Raw genomic sequence first — 21,091 nt, 5'->3', positions numbered from 1 at the left:
TGTGCCATGCTGAAAAACTCATAAACAAAAAAAGACTGAGTGCTGTAATAAAATCAAAAGCTGCTTCAATAAAGTATTAGTTTAAGGGTGTTCACACTTAAGCAACCATATTTTTTTTTTTTTTATTTCTCTTTTGCATGATTGCAGTTTGTTTTTCAATTGAGTTGTACAGTTTATAGGTCACATTATAGGTGGAAAAAGTTCTGAAATTATTTTTTTACATCACAAAAACCTGATGTGTAGACTTTTTATATCCACTGTATATATCTATATATTTATATCTATCACAATGTTAAACTAACGTCATATATTGAGACTCAGTACCTTTTAGCCTAACGGTTATTTCGTAGCAGCCACTGAGTTTTTAACTGTTTTCACCCATTTTAATTTATATACCAATCTCTGCATTTGAAGGGATGAGTGCTGTTGTATGTATCCTGTCCAGCTTTGTTGGAATTGTAAATAAATACTTTCTGTTGATACATAGCACCTTTTTGTAATTTATGCAAGATAACTTCGCTATTTATTGAAGAGATATCTATTTATCTCTTACCTATTTATCATCTATCTTCTATTATCTATTTATCTCTCTCTTCTCTCGTCCTTCACTCAACAAATATAAGTAGTGCATTGTCTTTTATACAATGTTTTTATAGACCATTTAACTTCTGTGCTTTTATTTGGTATCTAAGTGAGATTGCATATTTAAAAATGTTTAGTATTTGACACTGCTTAAGTTAATCCAATATTTTTTTTTTTTTTTAATACAGCAGTTCTGTGGTGTTCTTGGTCACACATTTATGGAGTTTCTGAAGGGCAGTGGAGACTACTGCCAGGCCCAGCATGACCTCTACGCAGACAAGTGAACTGTAGAAGAAATTCATTACTACTCCACCAAGAAACCCCCCTAGGAGCAGTCAACCTGGACAAGAAGTATCAGATTGAGTTTGACAGAGCACTTTGCTTTAGGGGCTGAAATCTGAATGGGGTAAACCTCGGTGTACTGCATTCTTTTGCCTCCGTATAACTGGATTGAAGATTTTGCTGCTTCTCATAAGGAGGCTCATTTCCCTTCCATTGCGTCCATCCGAGCAAGCACTGCGAATTTTATGTGGAGTAGAGTGAAGTCGACTTTATAAACATAATTTCTTTTCTGATTAACTTTTCATTTTTCTTGTCGCACAAATTTCTTTTTTTTTTAAACTTAAAATGGCCCGAATGAACCGCCCAGCTCCAGTGGAGATAACTTACAAGAATATGCGATTCCTTATAACTCACAACCCAACCAATGCAACCTTAAATAAGTTTATAGAGGTAAGGAAAAAAGAGAAACTTGAATTTGGAATGAGATGAGTAAACCTAAATGTTATGTTTAATTTGTACAGATAACTTAGAATACAGCTATCCATTTGTTTGTACAACCAATGGCTATATTGCTTTTGTGAAAAACATACTAATGTTTGAAGCTGGTTATTTTATTTTAAATTAATGTATTAATCTTTAGAGTTTGAGATTTCCTGAACAAACTAGTTTTGATTCCTAGCATTGAATGTTAAGCACATTTCCAAAATGGAGTTTGCATCTATTTTCAAATGTCAATAGAATGATGAGAACCTTGGTGTAAAAGGTGACTATTCATTTTTATGCATATCCCAGCCATATGCTATTATACTAGGCTAGATTAAAAGGAGTGATTTATCTAATTGAAGAACAATGGAGCATATTTGATCATCACAGTGTCAAACTGAAAAAAATCCGAACATTTTGTATGTGTATTATGCTGGTTTATAAATTCCAGTATCCATTGTAATGGCTTACATTCGTCAAATTACATTGGCAATTTGTGCCATTGATTTGATGGGGTACACGTGCACCTGTCAGTGTGTGTGTGTGTGTGTGTGTGCCACAGAGTGTGTATAAAGTCCCAAACTATAATCTGGAGCTTATGTAGCTTTGATTTTTCCAGCATGTGTAAAAGCCTTGTCTGTAGTAACTGCTCCAACCCAGCTACTGGACCTTTATGATATCATGTAATTACTGCAAATCCGAGAATGACATTGAAGCTATTAAAAAGTACAGTATCATACTTGAGGTTTGCATTCTATATTGGTTTTTCAATCATTTTATGGCTCTTGTGTATTTTTTTTTTTTTTTTTATGGTGAGCTTTTTTTTTTTTTTTTTTTTTTTTTTTAAATGCACTGCTTTTAAAATATAATTTATAATCGTTTTCACACAAGCTAATCCTCCATATGAAGTGAATACTCAACAAAGACTTATCAAATGTAACTTTTTTTTTTTTTTTTTTTTAATATATTCAGGAACTTAAAAAGTATGGCGTTACTACAGTAGTAAGAGTTTGCGAAGCTACTTATGACACTGCTCTAGTGGAAAAAGAAGGTATTCAAGTTCTGGTATGTATGTTTTTAATTCAGCATTTTGTTAAGCTTTTTGACTTACCACAGAAAAACCTGCATGTCTAGCTGCTTGACATTCAATTAGTGGATTGCGCTTGCTTAAAGGGACAGTCTACACCAAAAATGTTCTTATTTAAAAAGATAGATAATCCCTTTATTACCCATTCCCTGTTTTTACATAACCAACAGTTATATTAATATACTTTTTACCTCTGTGATTACCTTGTATCTAAGCCTCTGCAGACAGCCTCCTTATCTAAGTGCCTTTGACAGACATGCAGTGTAGTCAATCAGTGAAGACTCCTAAATAACTTCACGGGAGTCAGCACAATGTTATCTATATGACACATGTGAACTAGCACAGTCTAACTGTGAAAAAATTTCAAAATGCTCTGAGCTAAGAGGCGGTTTTCAACGGTTTAGATATCGGTTTGAGCCTAGCTAGGCTTAGCTTTTCAAGAATACCACCAAGGGAACAAAGCAAATTTAATGATAAGTCAATTGGAAAGTTGTTTAAAATTGCATGCCCTATCTGAATCATAAAAGTTTAGTTTTGACTTTACTGTCCCTTTAACCATATGTCCTCTGTTAAAGCCTTTGAGTCAGAGTTCCACTACAACCTGGCTACATTTAGTTATAGATTGTAGTTCAATGCTACACTTGCCTTTATTAGTTGTAATGTCCAACTCCAGATTTAAATATTTCTCTACTTGAAAAAATGAAACAAATCGTGGTGGTTCTACTCCGAATTCTGTGTCTAGCCCACAAAATTGGGAAGGACAAGACTGTTTTTAGAGTCTGCATAATTTTTTGCAATTTCATCCTAAGCAAGGGGTTTATAGTGGGTGTATGGTTTAGTATAAAGGCTTTCTTGTTTTTTAATTCATACAGAGAAGACAACACTTTTGCAGCAACAATTTCTATTTTTTACAGGGCTAATCTGGTTTAAAGCTAATATACTGTATTATTTTTAAGGACTGGCCTTTTGATGATGGTGCCCCACCATCCAACCAGATTGTAGATGATTGGTTGAACCTTCTGAAATCTAAATTCCGTGAAGAACCTGGCTGCTGTGTTGCTGTTCATTGTGTTGCTGGCCTTGGGAGGTAGGTTTGGGGAGCCAATCTAATACCATCTCACTTGTGTTTTATAGATACACAATAAGCTCTAAATGTATTTCAAGAGACATTAGTGTTTTCATCTAATTGTCATGTTTGTAAATCCTTTAAGCATGGTCTTATTTTTCAGTATTTTTTTTGCTTTGCCACCAATGAAGTATCTCAGATTTGAGGGATAAACATTTTGTTACACACCTGTTTATAGATTCACTTATCGATAGTCACAACAAGCAATGAATGCTATTTATTCAGACTATTAACACCATGTTTATTTTTATTTTTTTATATACAAAGGAGAGTAACAGTACTATTAAATGATATATATTTTTCTTTCATGTAATTAGCAAGAGTCCATGAGCTAGTGACGTATGGGATATACATTCCTACCAGGAGGGGCAAAGTTTCCCAAACCTCAAAATGCCTACAAATACACCCCTCACCACACCCACAAATCAGTTTTACAAACTTTGCCTCCTATGGAGGTGGTGAAGTAAGTTTGTCCTAGATTCTACGTTGATATGCGCTCCGCAGCAGGTTGGAGCCCGGTTTTCCTCTCAGCGTGCAGTGAATGTCAGAGGGATGTGAGGAGAGTATTGCCTATTTGAATTCAATGATCTCCTTCTAGGGGGTCTATTTCATAGGTTCTCTGTTATCGGTCGTAGAGATTCATCTCTTACCTCCCTTTTCAGATCGACGATATACTCTTCTTAAAATTTGACTTTCCCTGTGGGCTGTTAGGCTCGCGGGGGCTGAAAATGCTTCATTTTATTCGTCATTCTTGGCGCAGACTTTTTTTTTCTGTTTCCGGCGTCATACGTGTAGCCGGAAGTTGCGTCATTTTTGACGTTCTTTTGCGCCAAAAATGTTGGCGTTCTGGATGTGGCGTCATTTTTGGCGCCAAAAGCATTTAGGCGCCAAATAATGTGGGCGTCTTATTTGGCGCTAAAAATATGGGCGTCACTTTTGTCTCCACATTATTTAAGTCTCATTTTTTATTGCTTCTGGTTGCTAGAAGCTTGTTCACTGGCATTTTTTCCCATTCCTGAAACTGTCATTTAAGGAATTTGATCTATTTTGCTTTATATGTTGTTTTTTCTATTACATATTGCAAGATGTCCCATGTTGAAGCTGAGTCAGAAGATACTTCTGGAAAATCGCTGCCTGGTGCTGGAGCTACCAAAGCTAAGTGTATCTGCTGTAAACTTTTGGTAGCTGTTCCTCCAGCTGTTGTTTGTATTGAATGTCATGACAAACTTGTTAATGTAGATATTTCCTTTAGTAAAGTTACATTACCTGTTCCATCAACATCTAATACTCAGTGTTCCTGATAACATAAGAGATTTTGTTTCTAAATCCATTAAGAAGGCTATGTCTGTTATTCCTCCTTCTAGTAAACGTAAAAAGTCTTTTAAAACTTCTCATTTTTCAGATGAATTTTTAAATGAACATCATCATTCTGATTCTGATAAAGGCTCTTCTGGTTCAGAGGATTCTGTCTCAGAGGTTGATGCTGATAAATCTTCATATTTATTTAAAATGGAATTTATTCGTTCTTTACTTAAAGAAGTCCTAATTGCATTAGAAATTGAGGATTCTGGTCCTCTTGATACTAAATCTAAACGTTTAGATAAGGTTTTTAAATCTCCTGTAGTTATTCCAGAAGTTTTTCCTGTTCCTGTTGCTATTTCTGAAGTAATTTCCAGGGAATGGAATAATTTGGGTTATTCATTTACTCCTTCTAAACGTTTAAAGCAATTATATCCTGTGCCATCTGACAGATTAGAATTTTGGGACAAAATCCCTAAGGTTGATGGGGCTGTCTCTACTCTTGCTAAGCGTACTACCATTCCTACGGCAGATGGTACTTCCTTTAAGGATCCTTTAGATAGGAAAATTGAATCCTTTCTAAGAAAAGCTTACTTGTGTTCAGGTAATCTTCTTAGACCTGCTATATCTTTGGCGGATGTTGCTGCAGCTAAAACATTTTGGTTGGAAGCTTTAGCGCAACAAGTAACAGATCATAATTCTCATAGCATTATTATTCTTCTTCAACATGCTAATTATATTTGTGATGCCATCTTTGATATCATTAGAGTTGATGTCAAGTATATGTCTCTAGCTATTTTAGCTAGAAGAGCTTTATGGCTTAAAACTTTGAATGCTGATATGTCTTCTAAGTCTACTCTGCTTTCCCTTTCTTTCCAGGGTAATAAATTATTTGGTTCTCAGTTGGATTCTATTATCTCAACTGTTACTGGAGGGAAAGGAACTTTTTTACCACATGATAAAAAATCTAAAGGTAAATTTAGGTCTAATAATCGTTTTCGTTCCTTTCGTCACAATAAGGAACAAAAGCCTGATCCTTCACCCACAGGAGCGGTATCAGTTTGGAAACCATCTCCAGTCTGGAATAAATCCAAGCCTTTTAGAAAATCAAAGCCAGCTCCTAAGTCCACATGAAGGTGCGGCCCTCATTCCAGCTCAGCTGGTAGGGGGCAGATTACGTTTTTTCAAAGGAATTTGGATCAATTCCGTTCACAATCTTTGGATTCAGAATATTGTTTCAGAAGGGTACAGAATTGGCTTCAAGATAAGGCCTCCAGCAAAGAGATTTTTTTCTTCCCGTGTCCCAGTAAATCCAGCGAAGGCTCAAGCATTTCTGAAATGTGTTTCAGATCTAGAGTTGGCTGGAGTAATTATGCCAGTTCCATTTCTGGAACAGGGGATGGGGTTTTATTCAAATCTCTTCATTGTACCAAAGAAGGAGAATTCCTTCAGACCAGTTCTGGATCTAAAAATATTGAATCGTTATGTAAGGATACCAACATTCAAAATGGTAACTGTAAGGACTATCCTGCCTTTTGTTCAGCAAGGGCATTATATGTCTACAATAGATTTACAGGATGCATATCTGCATATTCCGATTCATCCAGATCACTATCAGTTTCTGAGATTCTCGTTCCTAGACAAGCATTACCAGTTTGTGGCTCTGCCGTTTGGCCTAGCAACAGCTCCAAGAATTTTTACAAAGGTTCTCGGTGCCCTTCTGTCTGTAATCAGAGAACAGGGTATTGTGGTATTTCCTTATTTGGACGATATCTTGGTACTTGCTCAGTCTTCACATTTAGCAGAATCTCATACGAATCGACTTGTGGTGTTTCTTCAAGATCATGGTTGGAGGATCAATTTACTAAAAAGTTCATTGATTCCTCAGACAAGGGTAACCTTTTTAGGTTTCCAGATAGATTGTGTCCATGACTCTATCTTTGACAGACAAGAGACGTCTAAAATTGATATCAGCTTGTCGAAACCTTCAGTCACAATCATTCCCTTCGGTAGCCTTATGCATGGAAATTCTAGGTCTTATGACTGCTGCATCGAACGCAATCCCCTTTGCTCGTTTTCACATGCGACCTCTTCAGCTCTGTATGCTGAACCAGTGGTGCAGGGATTACACAAAGATATCTCAATTAATATCTTTAAAACCGATTGTACGACACTCTCTGACGTGGTGGACAGATCACCATCGTTTAGTTCAGGGGGCTTCTTTTGTTCTTCCGACCTGGACTGTAATCTCAACAGATGCAAGTATTACAGGTTGGGGAGCTGTGTGGGGGTCTCTGACGGCACAAGGGGTTTGGGAATCTCAGGAGGTGAGATTACCGATCAATATTTTGGAACTCCGTGCAATTTTCAGAGCTCTTCAGTCTTGGCCTCTTCTAAAGAGAGAATTGTTCATTTGTTTTCAGACAGACAATGTCACATCTGTGGCATACATCAATCATCAAGGAGGGACTCACAGCCCTCTGGCTATGAAAGAAGTATCTCGAATTCTGGTTTGGGCGGAATCCATCTCCTGTCTAATCTCTGCGGTTCATATCCCAGGTATAGACAATTGGGAAGCGGATTATCTCAGTCGCCAAACGTTGCATCCGGGCGAATGGTCTCTTCACCCAGAGGTATTTCTTCAGATTGTCCAAATGTGGGGACTTCCAGAAATAGATCTGATGGCCTCTCATCTAAACAAGAAACTTACCAGGTATCTGTCCAGATCCAGGGATCCTCAAGCGGAAGCAGTGGATGCATTGTCACTTCCTTGGAAGTATCATCCTGCTTATATCTTTCCGCCTCTAGTTCTTCTTCCAAGAGTGATCTCCAAGATTCTGAAGGAATGCTAGTTTGTTCTGCTGGTAGCTCCAGCATGGCCTCACAGGTTTTGGTATGCTGATCTTGTCCGGATGGCCTCTTGCCAACCGTGGACTCTTCCGTTAAGACCAGGTCCTTTTTTCCATCAGGATATCAAATCCTTAAATTTAAAGGTGTGGAGATTGAACGCTTGATTCTTAGTCAAAGAGGTTTCTCTGACTCTGTGATTAATGCTATGTTACAGGCTCGTAAATCTGTATCTAGGGAGATATATTATAGAGTCTGGAAGACTTATATTTCTTGGTGTCTTTCTCATCATTTTTCCTGGCATTCTTTTAGAATTCCGAGAATTTTACAGTTTTTTCAGGATGGTTTGGATAAAGGTTTGTCTGCAAGTTCCTTGAAAGGACAAATCTCTGCTCTTTCTGTTCTTTTTCACAGAAAGATTGCTAATCTTCCTGATATTCATTGTTTTGTACAAGCTTTGGTTCGTATAAAACCTGTTAAGTCAATTTCTCCTCCTTGGAGTTTGAATTTGGTTCTGGGGGCTCTTCAAGCTCCTCCGTTTGAACCTATGCATTCATTGAACATTAAATTACTTTCTTGGAAAGTTTTGTTCCTTTTGGCCATCTCTTCTGCCAGAAGAGTTTCTGAATTATCTGCTCTTTCTTGTGAGTCTCCTTTTCTGATTTTTCACCAGGATAAGGCGGTGTTGCGAACTTCTTTTGAATTTTTACCTAAGGTTGTGAATTCCAACAACATTAGTAGAGAAATTGTGGTTCCTTCATTATGTCCTAATCCTAAGAATTCTAAGGAGAAATCATTGCATTCTTTGGATGTAGTTAGAGCTTTGAAATATTATGTTGAAGCCACTAAGAATTTCCGAAAGACTTCTAGTCTTTTTGTTATCTTTTCCGGTTCTAGGAAAGGTCAGAAGGCCTCTGCCATTTCTTTGGCATCTTGGTTGAAATCTTTAATTCATCATGCTTATGTCGAGTCGGGTAAAACTCCGCCTCAAAGGATTACAGCTCATTCTACTAGGTCAGTTTCTACTTCCTGGGCGTTTAGGAATGACGCTTCGGTTGATCAGATTTGCAAAGCAGCAACTTGGTCTTCTTTGCATGCTTTTACTAAATTCTACCATTTTGATGTGTTTTCTTCTTCTGAAGCTGTTTTTGGTAGAAAAGTACTTCAGGCAGCTGTTTCAGTTTGAATCTTCTGCTTATGTTTTCAGTTTTTTTTCATTATAAAATTTAAACTTTATTTTGGGTGTGGATTATTTTTCAGCGGAATTGGCTGTCTTTATTTTATCCCTCCCTCTCTAGTGACTCTTGTGTGGAAAGATCCACATCTTGGGTAGTCATTATCCCATACGTCACTAGCTCATGGACTCTTGCTAATTACATGAAAGAAAACATAATTTATGTAAGAACTTACCTGATAAATTAATTTCTTTCATATTAGCAAGAGTCCATGAGGCCGACCCTTTTTTGTGGTGGTTATGATTTTTTTGTATAAAGCACAATTATTCCAATTCCTTATTTTTTATGCTTTCGCACTTTTTTCTTATCACCCAACTTCTTGGCTATTAGTTAAACTGATTTGTGGGTGTGGTGAGGGGTGTATTTGTAGGCATTTTGAGGTTTGGGAAACTTTGCCCCTCCTGGTAGGAATGTATATCCCATACGTCACTAGCTCATGGACTCTTGCTAATATGAAAGAAATGAATTTATCAGGTAAGTTCTTACATAAATTATGTTTCTTCAAACATCTAAAGTTATTTATGATGTTTATAAATAAACCCTAAATATGTTGCCTCTTTCAGAATATATTTAATTTTACAAAATTTGATTTACAGAGCTCCAGTTCTTGTTGCTCTTGCACTTATTGAATGTGGAATGAAATATGAAGATGCAGTGCAGTTTATAAGGCAGTAAGTATATATTACATTCTAAAATCTTACCAATAAAACCTATTTCTTTCCTAAAATACGGTGAGTCCACGGAATCCTCAATTACTATTGGTTTTATAACTCCTGGCCAGCAGCAAGAGGCAAAGAGCACCACAGCAGCTAAATGTCCCTTTCCACAATCCCCAGTCATTCTCTTTGCCTTCGGTGCAAGGAGTAGGTGTAAATGTCTTGTCTCCCACCTTGGAGACTGCCTCTGAGGGGATGACCTTCTGTTAAATAGCTCCTCCCACCCCAGTCATTCTCTTTGTCTACGTTAGTGATAGGAAGTCGCAAAGTGAGGTGTTTAAAAATCATTAACTCTTGATTGAAGAATCTTTTTTAAGTAGTGCAAGATTGTGCTGCTTTATCCTGGGGTGTAGCCGTAGTCCATATTAGTCTCTTCAGTAGAGCAGTGGTGGCTTTAAAGCAATGGGAACTTGTGGGACATAATTCTCACTGTGCCTCCCATATATTGTATTCTGCCCTGTTTGTAAAAGTCTGAGGGAGAAATACTCGGAACTTTTTGTCTTCCATAGGCCAATGTGAGGAAGAGGACCTCGCAAGCCGGGTGAACTGCCTTACTGCCGGGCAGATTTCTAAGGTAAGTGCTCAATTTTATTTCTGGGGTATGTACACAGACAATTTGGCCCTTAATTACATATATGGACACGAGATAACATAATTCAACAAATCTACTAGGGATATGTCAGTTAATGCAGGCATTGGGGACATGGAGAAGTGGCTCTTATTTAATTTTGTGTTATAGCAGGAACTCCCAACGGCTTATTGTAATTCTTCAGCCGACTGGGAGGTATGCCTTATCAATGGCTTGTTTCTCCAACATTGGTGTGTCCGGTCCACGGCGTCATCCTTACTTGTGGGAATATCTCTTCCCCAACAGGAAATGGCAAAGAGTCCCAGCAAAGCTGGCCATATAGTCCCTCCTAGGCTCCGCCCACCCCAGTCATTCTCTTTGCTGTTGCACAGGCAACATCTCCACGGAGATGGTTAAGAGTATGTGGTGTTGTTTTTTTATTCTACTATCAAGAGTTTATTTTAAAATAGTACTGGTATGTACTATTTACTCTGAAACAGAAAAAGATGAAGAATTCTGTTTGTGAGAGGAAGATGATTTTAGCAGACAGTAACTAAAATCCTTTGCTGTTTCCACATAGGACTGTTGAGATGAAGTAACTTCAGTTGGGGTAAACAGTTAGCAGACTTTTCTGCTTAAGGTATGACTAGCCATATTTCTAACAAGACTGTGTAATGCTGGAAGGCTGTCATTTCCCCTCATGGGGACCGGTAAGCCATTTTCTTAGTCTCAAGCAGAATAAAGGGCTTAATATGGGCTATAAAACTGGAAGACACTTATGGGCAAAATCGATTGCTTTATTTGGGCATTTTATACATGTTTATGCTGGTTTTTCACATTTATAAACTTGGGGAACGTTTTTTAACGTCAGGCACTATATTAGACACCTTTTCCAGTCAGGAAGGGCCTTCCCAGTTGTAGGCTGAGCCTCATTTTCGCGCCATTACTGCGCAGTTTTTGAGAGCAAGACATGCAGATGCATGTGTGAGGACCTGAAAATAGTTGGAAAAGTTCCTAGAAGGCATCATTTGGTATCGTATTCCCCTCTGGGCTTGGTAGAGTCGCAGCAAAGGCTGTAGCTGGGACTGTAGAGGGGTTAAAACTGTAACTGGCTCCGGTTTCGTTATTTTAAGGGTTAAAGCTCTGAAAATTGGTGTGCAATACTTTTAATGCTTTAGGACACTGGTGAAATTTTGGTAATTTTTGAACGATTCCTTAATATTTTCACATATTCAGTAATAAAGTGTGCTCTGTTTAAAATTTAAAGATACAGTAACGGTTTTGTTTTAAAACGGTTTTTGTGTTTTACTGACAAGTTTAAGCCTGTTTAACATGTCTGTGCCTTCAGATAAGCTATGTTCTGTATGTATGAAAGTCAATGTGTCTCCCCCTTCTAAATTATGTGATAATTGTGCCAAAGCGTCCAAACAAAGTAAGGACAGTACTGTCACAGATAATGAAGTTGCCCAAGATGATTCTTCAGATGAAGGGAGTAGACATGGTTCTACATCATCTCCTCCTGTGTCTACACCAGTTTTGCCCACGCAGGAGGCCCCTAGTACTTCTAGCGCGCCACAAATATTTTATCCAAAATTCCTGCATATCAGAGAAAGCGTGATTGCTCTGTTTTTAACACTGAAGAGCAGGAGGGCGCTGATAATTGTTCTGTCATACCCTCACACCAATCTGAAGGGGCCATGAGGGAGGTTTTGTCAGATGGGGAAATTTCAGATTCAGGAAAAATTTCCCAACAGGCTGAACCTGATGTTGTGACATTTAAATTTAAATTAGAACATCTCTGCGCACTGCTTAAGGAGGGGTTATCTACTCTGGATGATTGTGACAACCTGGTCATTCCAGAAAAATTATGCAAGATGGACAAGTTCCTAGAGGTTCCGGTGCACCCCGACGCTTTTCCTATACCCAAGCGGGTGGCTAAAAAATTGGAGGGTTTGCTTAAAAAGATTTTTATACAGCAAGGTTACCTTCTTCAACCCATTTCGTGCATTGTTCCTGTCACTACAGCAGCGTGGTTCTGGTTCGAGGAACTAGAAAAGTCGCTCAGTAGAGAGACTCCATATGAGGAGGTTATGGACAGAGTTCAACTTAAGTTGGCTAACTCCTTTATTTTAGATGCCGCTTTGCAAATAGCTAGATTAGCGGCGAAAAATTCAGGGTTTGCAATTGTGGCGCACAGAGCGCTTTGGCTAAAGTCTTGGTCAGCGGATGTATCATCCAAGACAAAATTGCTTAATATCCCCTTCAAGGGTAAAACTCTCTTTGGGCCAGAATTGAAAGAGATTATCTCAGACATCACTGGGGGAAAGGGCCACGCCCTCCCACAAGATAGGCCTTTCAAAGCCAAGAATAAGTCTAATTTCTCCAACATAGGTGTGTCCGGTCCACGGCGTCATCCTTACTTGTGGGATATTCTCTTCCCCAACAGGAAATGGCAAAGAGCCCAGCAAAGCTGGTCACATGATCCCTCCTAGGCTCCGCCTACCCCAGTCATTCTCTTTGCCGTTGTACAGGCAACATCTCCACGGAGATGGCTTAGAGTTTTTTAGTGTTTAACTGTAGTTTTTATTATTCAATCAAGAGTTTGTTATTTTGAAATAGTGCTGGTATGTACTATTTACTCAGAAACAGAAAAGAGATGAAGATTTCTGTTTGTATGAGGAAAATGATTTTAGCAACCGTAACTAAAATCCATGGCTGTTCCACACAGGACTGTTGAGAGCAATTAACTTCAGTTGGGGGAACAGTGTGCAGTCTCTTGCTGCTTGAGGTATGACACATTCTAACAAGACGATGTAATGCTGGAAGCTGTCATTTTCCCTATGGGATCCGGTAAGCCATGTTTATTACGATCGTAAATAAGGGCTTCACAAGGGCTTATTAAGACCGTAGACTTTTTCTGGGCTAAATCGATTCATTATTAACACATATTTAGCCTTGAGGAATCATTTTATCTGGGTATTTTGATATAATAATATCGGCAGGCACTGTATTAGACACCTTATTCCTTAGGGGCTTTCCCAAAGCATAAGCAGAGCCTCATTTTCGCGCCGGTGTGGCGCACTTGTTTTTGAGAGGCATGGCATGCAGTCGCATGTGAAAGGAGCTCTGATACTTAGAAAAGACTTTCTGAAGGCGTCATTTGGTATCGTATTCCCCTTTGGGCTTGGTTGGGTCTCAGCAAAGCAGATACCAGGGACTGTAAAGGGGTTAAAGTTTAAAACGGCTCCGGTTCCGTTATTTTAAGGGTTAAAGCTTCCAAATTTGGTGTGCAATACTTTTAAGGCTTTAAGACACTGTGGTGAAATTTTGGTGAATTTTGTACAATTCCTTCATGTTTTTTCGCAATTGCAGTAATAAAGTGTGTTCAGTTTAAAATTTAAAGTGACAGTAACGGTTTTATTTTAAAACGTTTTTGTACTTTGTTATCAAGTTTATGCCTGTTTAACATGTCTGAACTACCAGATAGACTGTGTTCTGAATGTGGGGAAGCCAGAATTCCTATTCATTTAAATAAATGTGATTTATGTGATAATGACAATGATGCCCAAGATGATTCCTCAAGTGAGGGGAGTAAGCATGGTACTGCATCATTCCCTCCTTCGTCTACACGAGTCTTGCCCACTCAGGAGGCCCCTAGTACATCTAGCGCGCCAATACTCCTTACTATGCAACAATTAACGGCTGTAATGGATAATTCTGTCAAAAACATTTTAGCCAAAATGAACACTTGTCAGCGTAAGCGCGGCTGCTCTGTTTTAGATACTGAAGAGCATGACAACGCTGATATTAATATCTCTGAAGGGCCCCTAACCCAGTCTGATGGGGCCAGGGAGGTTTTGTCTGAGGGAGAAATTACTGATTCAGGGAACATTTCTCAACAGGCTGAACCTGATGTGATTGCATTTAAATTTAAGTTGGAACATCTCCGCATTCTGCTTAAGGAGGTATTATCCACTCTGGATGATTGTGACAAGTTGGTCATCCCAGAGAAACTATGTAAAATGGACAAGTTCCTAGAGGTGCCGGGGCTCCCAGAAGCTTTTCCTATACCCAAGCGGGTGGCGGACATTGTTAATAAAGAATGGGAAAGGCCCGGTATTCCTTTCGTCCCTCCCCCCATATTTAAAAAATTGTTTCCTATGGTCGACCCCAGAAAGGACTTATGGCAGACAGTCCCCAAGGTCGAGGGAGCGGTTTCCACTTTAAACAAACGCACCACTATACCCATAGAGGATAGTTGTGCTTTCAAAGATCCTATGGATAAAAAATTAGAAGGTTTGCTTAAAAAGATGTTTGTTCAGCAGGGTTACCTTCTACAACCAATTTCATGCATTGTCCCTGTCGCTACAGCCGCATGTTTCTGGTTCGATGAGCTGATAAAGGCGGTCGATAGTGATTCTCCTCCTTATGAGGAGATTATGGACAGAATCAATGCTCTCAAATTGGCTAATTCTTTCACCCTAGACGCCACTTTGCAATTGGCTAGGTTAGCGGCTAAGAATTCTGGGTTTGCTATTGTGGCGCGCAGAGCGCTTTGGTTGAAATCTTGGTCGGCTGATGCGTCTTCCAAGAACAAGCTACTTAACATTCCTTTCAAGGGGAAAACGCTGTTTGGCCCTGACTTGAAAGAGATTATCTCTGATATCACTGGGGGTAAGGGCCACGCCCTTCCTCAGGATCGGCCTTTCAAGGCAAAAAATAAACCTAATTTTCGTCCCTTACGTAGAAACGGACCAGCCCAAGGTGCTACGTCCTCTAAGCAAGAGGGTAATACTTCTCAAGCCAAGCCAGCTTGGAGACCAATGCAAGGCTGGAACAAGGGAAAGCAGGCCAAGAAACCTGCCACTGCTACCAAGACTGCATGAAATGTTGGCCCCCGATCCGGGACCGGATCTGGTGGGGGGCAGACTCTCTCTCTTCGCTCAGGCTTGGGCAAGAGATGTTCTGGATCCTTGGGCGCTAGAAATAGTCTCCCAAGATTATCTTCTGGAATTCAAGGGACTTCCCCCAAGGGGGAGGTTCCACAGGTCTCAGTTGTCTTCAGACCACATAAAAAGACAGGCATTCTTACATTGTGTAGAAGACCTGTTAAAAATGGGAGTGATTCATCCTGTTCCATTAAGAGAACAAGGGATGGGGTTCTACTCCAATCTGTTCATAGTTCCCAAAAAAGAGGGAACGTTCAGACCAATCTTAGATCTCAAGATCTTAAACAAGTTTCTCAAGGTTCCATCGTTCAAGATGGAAACCATTCGAACTATTCTTCCTTCCATCCAGGAAGGTCAATTCATGACCACGGTGGATTTAAAGGATGCGTATCTACATATTCCTATCCACAAGGAACATCATCGGTTCCTAAGGTTCGCATTCCTGGACAAACATTACCAGTTCGTGGCGCTTCCTTTCGGATTAGCCACTGCTCCAAGGATTTTCACAAAGGTACTAGGGTCCCTTCTAGCTGTGCTAAGACCAAGGGGCATTGCTGTAGTACCTTACTTGGACGACATTCTGATTCAAGCGTCGTCCCTTCCTCAAGCAAAGGCTCACACGGACATCGTCCTGGCCTTTCTCAGATCTCACGGATGGAAAGTGAACGTGGAAAAGAGTTCTCTATCCCCGTCAACAAGGGTTCCCTTCTTGGGAACAATTATAGACTCCTTAGAAATGAGGATTTTTCTAACAGAGGCCAGAAAAACAAAACTTCTAGACTCTTGTCGGATACTTCATTCCGTTCCTCTTCCTTCCATAGCTCAGTGCATGGAAGTGATCGGGTTGATGGTAGCGGCAATGGACATAGTTCCTTTTGCGCGCATTCATCTAAGACCATTACAACTGTGCATGCTCAGTCAGTGGAATGGGGACTATACAGACTTGTCTCCGAAGATACAAGTAAATCAGAGGACCAGAGACTCACTCCGTTGGTGGCTGTCCCTGGACAACCTGTCACAAGGGATGACATTCCGCAGACCAGAGTGGGTCATTGTCACGACCGACGCCAGTCTGATGGGCTGGGGCGCGGTCTGGGGATCCCTGAAAGCTCAGGGTCTTTGGTCTCGGGAAGAGTCTCTTCTACCGATAAATATTCTGGAACTGAGAGCGATATTCAATGCTCTCAAGGCTTGGCCTCAGCTAGCGAGGGCCAAGTTCATACGGTTTCAATCAGACAACATGACAACTGTTGCGTACATCAACCATCAGGGGGGAACAAGGAGTTCCCTAGCGATGGAAGAAGTGACCAAAATCATTCTATGGGCGGAGTCTCACTCCTGCCACCTGTCTGCTATCCACATCCCAGGAGTGGAAAATTGGGAAGCGGATTTTCTGAGTCGTCAGACATTGCATCCGGGGGAGTGGGAACTTCATCCGGAAATTTTTGCCCAAGTCACTCAGCTGTGGGGCATTCCAGACATGGATCTGATGGCCTCTCGTCAGAACTTCAAAGTTCCTTGCTACGGGTCCAGATCCAGGGATCCCAAGGCGGCTCTAGTGGATGCACTAGTAGCACCTTGGACCTTCAAACTAGCTTATGTGTTCCCGCCATTTCCTCTCATCCCCAGGCTGGTAGCCAGGATCAATCAGGAGAGGGCGTCGGTGATCTTGATAGCTCCTGCGTGGCCACGCAGGACTTGGTATGCAGATCTGGTGAATATGTCATCGGCTCCACCTTGGAAGCTACCTTTGAGACGAGACCTTCTTGTTCAGGGTCCGTTCGAACATCCGAATCTGGTTTCACTCCAGCTGACTGCTTGGAGATTGAACGCTTGATTTTATCGAAGCGAGGATTCTCAGATTCTGTTATCGATACTCTTGTTCAGGCCAGAAAGCCTGTAACTAGAAAGATTTACCACAAAATTTGGAAAAAAATATATCTGTTGGTGTGAATCTAAAGGATTCCCTTGGGACAAGGTTAAGATTCCTAGGATTCTATCCTTCCTTCAAGAAGGATTGGAAAAAGGATTATCTGCAAGTTCCCTGAAGGGACAGATTTCTGCCTTGTCGGTGTTACTTCACAAAAAACTGGCTGCTGTGCCAGATGTTCAAGCCTTTGTTCAGGCTCTGGTTAGAATTAAGCCTGTTTACAAACCTTTGACTCCTCCTTGGAGTCTCAATTTAGTTCTTTCAGTTCTTCAGGGGGTTCCGTTTGAACCCTTGCATTCCGTTGATATTAAATTATTATCTTGGAAAGTTTTGTTTTTAGTTGCAATTTCTTCTGCCAGAAGAGTTTCAGAATTATCTGCTCTGCAGTGTTCTCCTCCTTATCTGGTGTTCCATGCAGATAAGGTGGTCTTACGTACTAAACCTGGTTTTCTTCCAAAAGTTGTTTCTAACAAAAACATTAACCAGGAGATTATCGTACCTTCTCTGTGTCCGAAACCAGTTTCAAAGAAGGAACGTTTGTTGCACAATTTGGATGTTGTTCGCGCTCTAAAATTCTATTTAGATGCTACAAAGGATTTTAGACAAACATCTTCCTTGTTTGTTGTTTATTCCGGTAAAAGGAGAGGTCAAAAAGCAACTTCTACCTCTCTCTCTTTTTGGATTAAAAGCATCATCAGATTGGCTTACGAGACTGCCGGACGGCAGCCTCCCGAAAGAATCACAGCTCATTCCACTAGGGCTGTGGCTTCCACATGGGCCTTCAAGAACGAGGCTTCTGTTGATCAGATATGTAGGGCAGCGACTTGGTCTTCACTGCACACTTTTACCAAATTTTACAAGTTTGATACTTTTGCTTCTTCTGAGGCTATTTTTGGGAGAAAGGTTTTGCAAGCCGTGGTGCCTTCCGTTTAGGTGACCTGATTTGCTCCCTCCCTTCATCCGTGTCCTAAAGCTTTGGTATTGGTTCCCACAAGTAAGGATGACGCCGTGGACCGGACACACCTATGTTGGAGAAAACAGAATATATGTTTACCTGATAAATTACTTTCTCCAACGGTGTGTCCGGTCCACGGCCCGCCCTGGTTTTTTAATCAGGCCTGATAATTTATTTTCTTTAACTACAGTCACCACGGTACCATATGGTTTCTCCTATGTAAATATTCCTCCTTAACGTCGGTCGAATGACTGGGGTAGGCGGAGCCTAGGAGGGATCATGTGACCAGCTTTGCTGGGCTCTTTGCCATTTCCTGTTGGGGAAGAGAATATCCCACAAGTAAGGATGACGCCGTGGACCGGACACACCGTTGGAGAAAGTAATTTATCAGGTAAACATAAATTCTGTTTTTCGTTCCTTTCGTAATTTCAGTAACGGACCGGCCTCTAATTCTGCATCCTCTAAGCAAGAGGGTAATACCTCACAGACCAAACCAGCCTGGAAACCGATGCAAGGCTGGAACAAGGGTAAGCAGGCCAAGAAGCCTGCCGCTGCTAACAAAACAGCATGAAGGAGTAGCCCCCGATCCGGGACCGGATCTAGTTGGGGGCAGACTCTCTCTCTTTGCTCAGGCTTGGGCAAGAGATGTTCAGGATCCCTGGACGCTAGAAATAGTTTCTCAGGGTTACCTTCTGGAATTCAAGGAACTACCCCCAAGGGGAAGGTTCCATATGTCTCACTTATCCTCAAACCAAATAATGAGACAGGCATTCTTACATTGTGTAGAAGACCTGTTAAAGATGGGGGTGATACACCCAGTTCCAACGGCGGAACAGGGAATGGGATTTTACTCAAATCTGTTTGTAGTTCCCAAAAAAGAGGGAACTTTCAGACCAATCCTGGATTTAAAGATCCTAAACAAATTTCTCAGAGTACCATCGTTCAAGATGGAAACCATTCGAACGATTCTACCCACAATTCAGGAAGGTCAATTTATGACTACCGTGGATCTAAAGGATGCGTATCTACATATCCCTATCCACAAAGAACATCATCAGTTCCTAAGGTTCGCCTTTCTGGACAAACATTACCAGTTTGTGGCACTCCCATTCGGGTTAGCCACTGCTCCAAGGATTTTCACAAAGGTACTTGGATCCCTTCTAGCGGTTCTAAGACCAAGGGGCATTGCAGTAGTACCATACTTGGACGACATTCTAGTACAAGCATCGTATCTTTCAAAGGCAAAGGCTCACTCAGACATCGTTCTGGCCTTTCTCAGATCTCACGGATGGAAGGTGAACATAGAAAAAAAAGTTCCCTGTCTCCGTCGACAAGAGTTCCCTTCTTGGGAACAATAGATTCCTTAGAAATGAGGATTTTCTTGACAGAAGTCAGAAAGTCAAAACTTCTAAACGCTTGTCAAGTTCTTCATTCTATTCCTCGTCCTTCCGTAGCTCAGTGCATGGAAGTAGTAGGTTTGATGGTTGCGGCAATGGACATAGTTCCTTTTGCACAAATTCATCTAAGACCATTACAACTGTGCATGCTGAAACAGTGGAATGGGGACTATACAGACTTGTCTCCAGTGATTCAAGTAGATCAGAAGACCAGAGACTCACTCCGTTGGTGGCTAACCCAGGATCACCTATCCCAGGGAATGAGCTACCGCAGTCCAGAGTGGGTCATCGTCATGACCGACGCCAGCCTAGTGGGCTGGGGCGCGGTCTGGGAATCCCTGAAAGCTCAGGGACTGTGGTCTCGGGAAGAGTCTCTCTTCTCCCGATAAACATTCTGGAACTAAGAGCGATATTCAATGCTCTCAGGGCTTGGCCTCAGTTAGCAAAGGCCAGATTCATAAGATTCCAGTCAGACAACATGACGACTGTTGCGTATCTCAATCAGGGGGGAACAAGGAGTTCCCTGGCGATGAAAGAAGTGACAAAAATAATACAATGGGCGGAGAATCACTCCTGCCACCTATCTGCGATCCACATTCCAGGTGTGGAAAACTGGGAAGCGGATTATTTGAGTCGTCAGACATTCCATCCGGGGGAGTGGGAACCCCACCCGGAGATCTTTGCCCAGTTGACGCAACTATGGGGCATTCCAGATATGGATCTGATGGCGTCTCGTCAGAACTTCAAGGTTCCTTGCTACGGGTCCAGATCCTGGGATCCCAAGGCGACTCGTGGATGCACTAGTAGCGCCTTGGACCTTCACCCTAGCTTATGTGTTTCCACCGTTTCCTCTCATTCCCAGGCTGGTAGCCAGGATCAAACAGGAGAGGGCCTCTGTGATCTTGATAGCTCCTGCGTGGCCACGCAGAACTTGGTATGCAGACCTGGTGAATATGTCATCGGTTCCACCATGGAAGCTACCTTTGAGACAGGACCTTCTTGTTCAAGGTCCATTCGAACATCCAAATCTGGTCTCCCTCCAGCTGACGGCTTGGAGATTGAACGCTTGATTCTATCAAAGCGTGGGTTTTCAGATTCCGTGATAGATACTCTGGTTCAAGCCAGAAAACCGGTAACTAGAAAGATTTACCATAAAATATAGAAAAGATATATCTGCTGGTGTGAATCCAAGGGATTCCCATGGGATAAGATAAAGATTCCTAGGATTCTTTCCTTTTCTACTAGAAGGTTTGGATAAAGGATTATCTGCGAGTTCTCTAAAGGGACAGATTTCTGCTTTATCTGTCCTACTACACAAACGACTGGCAGTTGTGCCAGATGTTCAAGCATTTGTTCAGGCTTTGGTCAGGATCAAGCCTGTTTACAGACCTTTGACTCCTCCCTGGAGTTTAAATCTAGTTCTTTCAGTTCTTCAAGGGGTTCCGTTTGAACCTTTACATTCCATAGATATTAAGTTATCTTGGAAAGTTTTGTTTTTTGGTTGCTATTTCTTCTGCTAGAAGAGTTTCTGAGTTATCTGCTCTACAGTGTACTTCACCCTATCTGGTGTTCCATTCAGATAAGGTTGTTCTGCATACTAAGCCTGGTTTTCTACCAAAGGTTGTTTCCAACAAA

At 41.0% G+C, this 21,091-nt stretch overlaps 1 protein-coding gene across 2 annotated transcripts in view; it reads left to right on the top strand.

Moving 5' to 3' along the window:
* Window positions 1-1,184: 1,184 nt before the first annotated feature.
* PTP4A1 (protein tyrosine phosphatase 4A1) overlaps window positions 1,185-21,091 on the top strand; it is a 30,105-nt gene continuing 10,198 nt past the window's right edge. The window contains exons 1-4 of one of the 2 annotated variants that reach the window (XM_053710408.1): window positions 1,185-1,314; window positions 2,320-2,412; window positions 3,391-3,521; window positions 9,538-9,612. In XM_053710408.1, coding sequence (XP_053566383.1) covers window positions 1,210-1,314; window positions 2,320-2,412; window positions 3,391-3,521; window positions 9,538-9,612 — 404 coding nt within the window. In that variant the 5' untranslated portion in view covers window positions 1,185-1,209. The remainder of the gene's footprint in view (window positions 1,315-2,319; window positions 2,413-3,390; window positions 3,522-9,537; window positions 9,613-21,091) is intronic. The other variant, XM_053710409.1, reaches the window with a different exon arrangement.

Source organism: Bombina bombina, chromosome 4 (assembly GCF_027579735.1).
Source record: "Bombina bombina isolate aBomBom1 chromosome 4, aBomBom1.pri, whole genome shotgun sequence".
Lineage (NCBI taxonomy): Eukaryota > Metazoa > Chordata > Amphibia > Anura > Bombinatoridae > Bombina > Bombina bombina.
The sequence above is the reverse complement of the archived record's forward strand: the minus strand, read 5'-3'. Positions and strand labels throughout refer to the sequence as shown.